The sequence below is a fragment of the Ursus arctos genome, unplaced genomic scaffold, assembly GCF_023065955.2.
Source record: "Ursus arctos isolate Adak ecotype North America unplaced genomic scaffold, UrsArc2.0 scaffold_16, whole genome shotgun sequence".
In the NCBI taxonomy this organism is placed as follows: domain Eukaryota; kingdom Metazoa; phylum Chordata; class Mammalia; order Carnivora; family Ursidae; genus Ursus; species Ursus arctos.
The window spans coordinates 20820602-20830196 of NW_026622830.1; the positions used below are offsets into that span (position 1 = coordinate 20820602).

A 9595-nucleotide genomic window follows, 5' to 3' on the forward strand; every position below is an offset into this window, starting at 1 on the left:
GAGAACTTTCTGGCACGCTGGAGCTATTCTGGGTCGGCGCTGTCCAGTCACTGGCGGCCAGCTCCACGTAGCCGTGGAGCGCTTGAAACGCAGCGAGCACAACTGTGGAACTCGAGTTTTTATTCCACTTAAAGTTAACCAGCCACATGTGGCCAGAAGCTGCCCTGTTGGGCAGTGTAGCTCTGAGAGCAATAGGAGAGGAGCGGGGCCGGGACCCCGGGGAGGAAGTGTTTCCTCCCCGCCCTGAACTTCCCCTCTGACCTGGCTCCGGCGCCTGGCCTGGCCTCCCTGTGAGGCAGATCCCCTGCCCTGTTCTGGAGTGAGGTAATGTCACAGACGACCGGTCTGCAGCCCCGGGCAGAGCCTCTGTCGCTCAAGCTTTCTGGGCAGAAACGCACACACAGGCCTCCTTGGTCTCTTTCCCCGCCTGGCTTGGTCACTGCACCTGATTATCTTCCTGAAAATAAGCCTGAGGCTGTGAGAGGGGTTGTGGCCACTCCGGTCACTTAGTGAGCCCTTCTGATGGCCTGCTGGGAGGACTGGAGGAGACCGTGTGCTCAGGAAATATCTGAAAAGTATAAAATGGGGCCTGATCATGGGAAGGCAGAGCCTGTCCTGAGCACCTAGGGTACCAGACGGTGGTCTCGGTGCTGGGCCCAGTGGCTGGTGAGCTCCTGCCAGCCTCGATGGCATGCAGAGGACCCAGCTGTCACCTCTGCAGCCAGGCCCTGGGTGTCAGGGGCAGGGGTCCCTCCCTGCGGGTATGTGCCGTGGCCAGGATCCCCAAGTTCTAGTTCCTACCATTCTGTCGGTGGGTTGTGGGCTCCTGGGGATTCGTCTTCTCCATCCCAGGCCTTAGGTTCCCCACTTGTAGGAAGGCTGGGTCGTGCTTGCAGAGCCCGCCAGCCCCTCGTGTGACTGTGCACCAGCAGGTCCTTCTCATGTTCAGAACCACTTCAAAGGGAGGCACTGTCTTTCCTGGAATGTGTGGCATGAGGCAAACTCCAGCCCTGGCCAGCCATGCCAGGACAGCTTCCTTCCTCTTGAGTCACCCTTCGCCGTCCAGTTACCATCTGGGCCCTTGGAGCATTGTTCCACCGAGGCTCAGCCAAGCTTGTCGGTGTTTCCCATCATCCCAGGGATGTGTTCACTGCAGAGCGGTCCTTCCTGCCTCGGAGTCCTGGGAGGGGCACGGCCTGCAGGGAGAGGGCGGAGGAGGGCAGAGGTCCTACGTGTTGCCCTCAGGTGGGGCCGGTCTAGGATTCCCGGCTGGGGCCTTCAGTGCAACGCCAGGCCTCAGATAGGACGCGTTCACCCCCAAGACCCCAGACTTTGGCTGGCATGCTTGTTATTCTTTGATGATAAGATCTGGGGAATTTCCAGAGTGTGCTAATAGACAGGAAACCAGACCTAGGACAGGGAGCCATTCCCACCCTTGCCTCCTTGCGCTGCTGCTCTCCCTTCCCCTTCCTGCCCCCACCCGTCCTCTGTCTCCTCTCCTCACCCCTTCAGGTGGGTCACTGGGAGTGCAGCCACTGTGGCCTCTGTGGCCATGCCCAGGGCACTTTCTAGAACAAGGCTAGTCATCTAAGGAACGACTGAGACTGACCGTACACGTTTTCCCGTGTACGTGGACCCCATGAGAACCGGTGGACCGTGGTTCTCAAAGGTCTGGCCCCACCCTGGCTTCAGCGTTCTGGAAAAGTCAACGGTTGGGACCACATCCTTTAAGCTCCTGAAAGGCAGTGTTGTCCTTTCCCATGTAGCTGGCCAGTTGCCACCGGTTCCGTCAGGCCCTGACCCGGGGATTTTCACTCCTTTCTTTTTTAGCAGAAGGTTGGGTTCTTCCCCTTCATCATCTGCTCAGAGGTTGGGGCGGATCTACCCTGGGGATGAGCTGGCTGGGGCGTGGGGCAGGCCGGGGCCTAGACCTTGACCTGCAGTGAGAAGGCGGCTGTCCGTCAGGCCCTCACTGTCCTTCATACGGGCCCCGCGAAGAGCGGCTCAGTGGCAGTTACAGGCTCAGCACCCCTACCCCTCGCCGATCCCCCGTCTCAGCCCGGAGCCCTCGGCAGACGAGAATACCTAGCTGGGACTGAACGAGCATGACTCGGCTTGTGTGTATTTTTGCCAGTTACGTTCTATTTATAGTAAATGAGACTGGTTTGCCGCAAATATCAAGAAGTGTCCCTAGGCAAAAAAAGTCAAAAAAGTATAAAGCCGGTGGACTGAGAGCAAAACAATGAGCAAATAACGAGGTTATCCTCAGATGTGTGAAAAGTCCGGTGAGCAGCTGGAGTCTGGTCGGGGAGGAAGGGGACAGATGCAGGAAAAGAGGCAGCTGCATCTCTCATCATGGCCCGGGGTTGGCTGTGCTCCACCGAGCCCCGAGCCTGGCCCTCCCGGACAGGGGAGGTCCGAGGAGGCTTCCAGGAGGGGTTCGCGCAAGGCTGGCTGTGACCGAGTGGACGAGCCCTCCGAGGCCAAGCCGGCAGAGTCTCAGGCCTGTGCTCTTTGCACTGTTCTTTCCTGCCTCCTGCAAGCTGACCCCTAGTGCCTCGTGCCTCCGTGTTGTCAGAAAAATGGGGCTAGAAACCACACTTTGCTTCTCCGTGGTGGGAGCAGTTGGCCCTTCTCATCTCGTCGCTGTGTGGCTTTTGCTCTGAAGTGACCTCGGGTCTTAGTTCCTCCCAGCGGGTGCCAGATGTCGCAGGGAACAGAAGAGAAACTGAGAGGGGAGGTCAACTTCCGAGGCTCACACAGCCAGTTAGTGGCCGAGCCACGCCAGGTCTCCCGATCTGAGCACTTAACTGGCAGAAGTATTTCTTCATCTGTAAAATGGGTATAATCCCACCAGCTTTATGTGGGGAAATTGAGGTCCTGAGAGGTGGTGTGACTTGCCCAGTATCGCCAGCTGGCAAAGGGCAGAGAGGCAAGATCAGAACCTAGGCTTGTTGGAGCTCCAGCACTTCCCTGACCAGCTGGCCTGCCTCCCCTCCCAGCTCTTCCCTCGGAACCACTGCGCCAGGACAGATGGTGGAAAAGGCTTGGGATCTGCCTGTTCGTTCACTAGCTGTGTGACCTCAAGCACGTTCTTTCCCCTCTCTGTGCCTTGTGGAGATGCCACGGGAGAGGTGGGGGCCGTGAATCAGCTATCACGAGTGTTCTTCCTTCTTCCTTCCTGCAGAGAAGAGCATTCCCCTTCGAATCCTCTATGAGAAGTACTGTGAGTGTCTGACCGAGTCGAACCTTATCAAGGTGCGGGGCCTCCTCATGGAGCCGGCTGCCAACAACTACCTGCTGGCCGAGAGGGACATCTATCTGGAGAATCCAGAAATCAAGATCCGGGTAAGGGATGGGCTGGGCAGGGTATGGGGGCAGGGGCGGGGTGCCAGGACAGCCCCCTCACATGCACATACCTACAGCCCTGTCACCTCCAGATCTTTGATGCCCCAGGGTTCCTCAAATCTTAATTTCATCAAAGGAAAGCATCATGAAGCTGAAAGAATTTGGGACTCCTATCTCTAGGACTGAATCCTAGAATCCCAGAGTGGTGGGGTGGGGGTGGAAATTAGGGATCTCAGAATCATGGACCCTTGAAAGCTAAGGTGAGATCCCCGGCCCTGAGGCCCAGGTGGGGCAGAGAGAGGCAGAGGGGTTAAGGGCACAGACTCTGCAGTCTGACTCCTTGGGTTTGTGCGTGGGTGGCCCTGGACAGGTCACGCTGCCCCTCTGGGCCTCAGTTTACTCATCTGCGAGGTGGAGTTAATACTAGCACCTAGGTGTGTTGTAAGAATTAAACGTGCATCACCGGAAGTGCATTATAAGGGCTCCTAGTAGCTGACTGTTCTTATCACCCTCATCGTCGGCATCACAGTGACTGGCTTGAAGGAGCCCCAACCCCAGAATCCCAAATACAGCCGTTACAAATAAATGGTAAAGAACAGAGGGGGAGGGAGTGAGCACTGCGTGCCAGACGCTCTGCTGGGAGCGTGCACATATTAGCCCAATTAGCATGAGAGCCCTGCAGCAAGGCATTTCTCTCCTATGAAGAAACCAAGGCTCAGAGGGGGTAGTTACTTTCCTGGAGTCACACAGTGACGTAGGGGTAGAGATCAGCGATCAGCCTGGGCCCAAAGCCTGTGATCTTTCCGCTCCAGACCCTAGAACAAGGGAGGCACTTTCTCCATCCCCCGAGTCACGCGGAGCCTCACTGTCGGTCCGTGAACGTCCATGTTTTCTAGTGAGGAAACAGGCGCAGAGGTGGGGAGCGATCGTGCCAGAGCGGGGCCAAATTGCAGCAAATATAGAGATGGCCCCTGCCTGCCCTTGAGGGCCTCTAGGCTCCTCTTCCTCAGGGCCGCCCCTGACATCTGTCCCGTCTTCCAGATCCTGGGAGAGCCCAAGCAGAACCGCAAGCTGGTGGCTGAGGCGTCCCTGCGGAACCCCCTCACCATGCCCCTGTTAGGCTGCACCTTCACCATGGAGGGGGCCGGCCTGACTGAGGAGCAGAAGATCATGGACGTGTAAGTGCCGGTCACTCCAGCTGGGGGGCCCGGGAGCACAGGGCAGGTGCTGGTGGACGGAGGGGCTGCCCGCAGGCACCAAACCCTGGCCGGGAACTCCCTCCTCTCGTCTCCCACACACCCACCCACACACCTGCCTCAGTACACCTGCATGACCATTCCCCAGCCCCCTTCGGCACGGTTCCCACCCTTGCATCCTCCCCGAGCACCCGCACCACGCCAGCTGCGCTCTGTGAACGTGTCTTCCCAAACCTGAGCAGTTAACACATTCAGTCACTAAGCAGCTGCCTCTGGACACAAGAGCCCTCATGGAAACACAAGTATCCACATCTGGAATGTGTGCAAGTGTGCATGTGTGGGCGTGTCCTCAGAGATACATACTTACATACACCAGTACAAGCATAGATACTTCTTGTACTTTTTTATTGTACTGTAACTTACACGCGGTAAGTAACAAATCATGGCTGTACAGCTCAGTGCCTTTCCACACACGTAGCCCCGAGTGTACCCACTCTTACCCCAGGCAGAGCGTCCACTTCCATGCACACACACACACACACAGGCCCCTCTGCACATGGGGGGGCAGATGGCTGAGGCTCTTGGAGAGCAGTGAGTGGGGCCCGTTTTGTTCTTGTCACATGAAGTTGTGCACGAGAGGCTCTGCGCTAAGTTCCCAGTAGCCACACGTCATCCTGGCCTGACCCCACGGCAGGGACAAGGCTGGGCCCCTCCCCTCACCCTCTTGCTCCGTCTCCCACAGCCCGGACCCCGTGGAGGCGGGGGAGGAGGTCAAGGTGAGAGTGGACCTGCTGCCATGCCACGTGGGCCGCCATAAGCTGGTGGTGAACTTTGACAGCGACAAGCTGAAGGCCGTGAAAGGCTTCAGGAACATCATCATTGGTCCTGCCTAAGGGCCGTGTGCCCAGCCCCGCCTCGGCCAGCTAAGAGCCCCTAACTTGATCCCAATTTTTGTTCCAAGCTAACGTGCAAATTTGCCCCTTGTCGGCACCCAGACCTCAGAGCCTGTGGGGGCTCTCTGGAATGGAATGTACTCCTGGCTTATCTTGTGCCCCTGAGCTTGGATCCCTATCTCCCTTTAACTGTGAAGAATGTTCTGTGCTTCCCCACCGGGAGCACTGCCCTTGGCTGACTGGGTCGGGGGTGGGGGAGGAGGGACCCATGCCTCCCTTTACAACCCAGATGCTATTGGAAACCACTGACCACCCACCATATTGTTTGATTTACTCCAGAGCCCTTTGGAACCAGCAAACGGAGATAGTTTGCCCATTGACCAGATCCCAGACAATACACAGGCCCCAGGAGCCCTTGGGAGGACCAGAGCAGGTGCAGGTGGAGTCCCAGGAAAGGCCAGACCCAGGGTCCCCTCACATCCCAGCAGCCCGGACCCAACCATTCCCCCCCCCCGCCGCAAGGCATCTACGATGTGGCCGGGCCCTTCCTGCTTGCCAGTGCTCACACAGCTACGGACCCATCTGAGTCACCATGGGAAATCGCAGAGTGGAGCTGCTTTCTCGAGGCAGACACGGGGGCCCGGAGGAGGGAGAGGCAGCTCACTCTGCACCGGCAGGATATTTGCAAGGCTGGGTAGCAGGAAGGCACCGGAACACAACCCAGGACTTCTGACTCCGAGTCCAGCTCCCCGTTCATGACACCAGCCCTGACCTGAGAATATTAAAGAGGCCATTTGGGACCCGAGCAGAAAGGATGCAGTTGGGGTGAGGTGGGGAGGAGAGGGGAGGGGTCAGAGCCCTGGGTTTGAGCTCCAAGTCCAGTCAGCCGCCGCCTTCCCCTCTCTGGGCCTCAGGTTCCTCACTGGGCAATGGAGTGTTAACCCAATGAGCAAGGCTCTCTCAGCTCTGCTCTTCCAATGCCTAGAAGACCCAGCCTTGCAAATGACAGCAGATCCTACTCCCTGGCTCCAGAGAGCCTGAGGCCACGGGCCCAGATGCTTCTGAGTGTGAAACCCTGACCGTGACCACCTTCCCGCCCCCAGCCCTGTCTGGGTCCCCTGTCTGTGCCCAGGAACCTTCCTTCAGACCACAGTTTTGGGGAAGAGCGTTCCAGAGGCCCCTGCCCTACCCACGAACCTGCCCACTGCAATGCCTAGACTTCACGAGAGCCTTAGCCGCCTGTATTGGTCACTAACCGACAAGGTTAGCACCTCAGCCGCCCCCTTTGTGCAGGGCTAGGGGCCAGGAACACAGCCCTTGCCCTGACTAAGCTCTGAGAGCCCATGGGCTGTCATCTCTGACTCTGCCCCACTCTCTCCACGTGCCTGGGCTGGAAGAGGGATGAGGGAGAATGCTCTATCCGGGGTGGGATCACAGCCTCCAGGGCCCCCAAAATCTCAGAGGAGGACTTGGAGAAAGTCATGCTGATGTACGTAGAACTTTGCGATTTGCACAGGGAAGGATCACGAAGTAAGCCGACACGTGTATGTTCTTACGAAGGCTGCGGTAATTCTCCATGGTTCTGTAAACATTTCTGGATTCCAAGCAGGCAGTAGACGTGCTTTTGAGCCACAAAGAGTAAGCACTGAAATAAAAGCGCTTGCTTTGCACATTCAAACAAGGTCTGGTCTGGTCCTTTTTCCGCTTTTGAGGAGGGTAGGTGGGGAACTCACTCACGTTGGGACCAGCCACCTCCCCCTGGCCAAGAGTCTTCCTACAGCCTCAGCCGCGCCTCCTCCGCCCCAGGTCAAAACTTGACTGGCATTCAAGCTTCTACCCGGTCCAGCTCCATCTCTGGCCTCTTCCTCCAACAAATCATGTTTGGACCGCAATGAACTTCCTGAATCCCTCAAATGCCCAGTGTCTGTCAACCTCTTAGCTTTGGCCTGGGTATTTCCCTGAGCCTGGAGTGCTTGTCCTCTGCCTTATCCATCTGGCAAACTCCTATTCATCCTATAATGCTTAACACCAAAGTCGCTTCTTCTGTGAAGCCTTCCTAGATTTCTTCTCAGCCCCCCAGAGCCCTGGAACATGGACCAACTCACACATTTATCACCATCTGTCCGCCTTCCCATCTTATCCGAAGTCCCCAGGAACATCCTACCTGAAGTCTGTCTCTTAAACAGACTCCAGTAAATGCTGCATTGATAAACCGATGTGTTTCAGCTCAGCTTCCGTAAAACCAGGGCTGTCCAAGACAGAGCATGGGAGCTGCAAATGCAAGCCTTACACGTAACTTAAATTTTTCTAGCGGCCACGTTAAAAAGAGTAGAAAGAAACAGATAAAATATGTCGTAAGTGTTTTATCTAACCTAGTATGTGTGAAATATTATGTCAACATGTAATCAATATAAAGAGTGGGATCTTTTACATTCTTTTCACACTAAGTCTGGGAGATGTGGCCTTTGTTTTACACTGACAGCCCATCTCCATTTGGACTAGCTGCATTTCAAGCCCTGAATAGCCACAGGTGGCTTCTAGACTGTGATTGTAAAAGTATATGAAAACTTGGTCATTCACCTCATTCCCCGCGGACCAGCCACCAATAAATGTTTGTTGATTGAATAAACGATGGAGGACAATCTCTGCCCTCGGGGAACTCCTGTTGAAACACATGACACGCGCTTAAAAAAATAAATCAAAATGAAAACATGACCTCACATTTTCTGGGTACTGACTCCTTCTGTCCCCTGAAAACTGTAGCTTGTCCCGGCCTACATGGCCTGGACATTTTATCAATTGGTGACCAGGTGGGAAAGAGAAACCTCTGGGCCATTTCAGGCTGAGAGGACGAGGGACATGGGTTCCAAAGGCATCTGATGTGCAGCGAGAGTAGAAGGGAGACGGAAGGTGCCAAGGTAGCTGGCGTCCAGAATCGTCGGGAACCCCCAGCCCAGCCCGCGCTCACCAGCTACCTGCTGGAGCCAACGGAGCTGCCGGAATGTCTGAGGTCCGCCCAAGTCGGCCGGCACGGCCGCAGTGGCAGCTGGAGGCGGGCTGGCATCTCTCCTCCTCCTGCCTTCTCCCCACTGGCAGAGCCTAACCAGAAAGGAGCTGGCAAGGGGCTCTGGAAAATACCATTTTCAGGCTTCCAGCCCCCCTGAGAAACAGACAGCTAGCTAAGCAAGGCTGGGGCGTGGGGATGGAGCTGCGTAGCTGATGCTTATTGCTCTTCCCTCTGCTAAGAACAGCCTTTCTGTCATCTCCACCTGAGGAACTCTTTTTTTTTTTTTTTTTTTTAAGATTTTATTTATTTATGTGACAGAGAGACAGCCAGCGAGAGAGGGAACGCAAGCAGGGGGAGTGGGAGAGGAAGAAGCAGGCTCCCAGCGGAGGAGCCTGATGTGGGACTCGATCCCGGATCGCCAGGATCACGCCCTGAGCCGAAGGCAGACGCTTTTAATGACTGCGCTACCCAGGCACCCCCACCTGAGGAACTCTTAATCAGCCTTCAAGACCCTGTTCCAAGGAGGCCTCCTCTGTGAAGCCTTCCTGGACTGCGGCCAGTGGCTTCAACCTCTGGTTCTCCTGGGTCTATCACAGGTAGCGTTTCCTCCACTCAGCAGCCTGGATTCGGAACAGCTGTTCGTGTGCCTGGCCGGGGCTCTGGAGCACCCCAAGAGCAGGTCAGGGCACACGCCTGGCAAGGGGGCCACCAAGTGGACTCAGGACTGCGGACTCGGCCTCCAGGTCCGACTGCCTCCCTCTGACAATGCAAGGGCAAGGCTGCCTCAGCACAGTCGGCCGATGCTGAGCAGATCCAGACACCTCTCCTGACCAGCCCCCAGGCCTGTCCCACACCTGGGAGCCCACTAGCCAGGGACCCAGGAAGGAGAAAGGCCTGCTGCTCCTATCGGCCCATTTTACAGACAAAGAAAATGAGCCTGAGCTCCTGCTCCCCGAACCAGGATCCCTAGAGTACAGGGCTGTGCTCTGCTCCACAGCGGCTCATAGGCCCGGGGTCTGAGGCCTGAGCCCTGGAGCCAAACAGACCCAGGACCAAGGCCTGGCTCTGCCGTAGATTCACAGTATGACTTCAGGCGGGTTCTCAACTTCTCTGTACCTCCACTTTCTTATCTGCTGAATGAGGGTGACATG

At 56.5% G+C, this 9595-nt stretch overlaps 1 protein-coding gene across 1 annotated transcript in view; it reads left to right on the plus strand.

Moving 5' to 3' along the window:
- Positions 1-7115, plus strand: part of TGM2 (transglutaminase 2) — a 31018-nt gene extending 23903 nt beyond the window's left edge. The window contains exons 11-13 of the mRNA XM_026503486.4: positions 3188-3348; positions 4390-4526; positions 5287-7115. Of these exons, the coding sequence (XP_026359271.2) occupies positions 3188-3348; positions 4390-4526; positions 5287-5437 (449 nt within the window). The 3' untranslated portion in view covers positions 5438-7115. The remainder of the gene's footprint in view (positions 1-3187; positions 3349-4389; positions 4527-5286) is intronic.
- The last annotated feature ends 2480 nt before the right edge of the window (positions 7116-9595 follow it).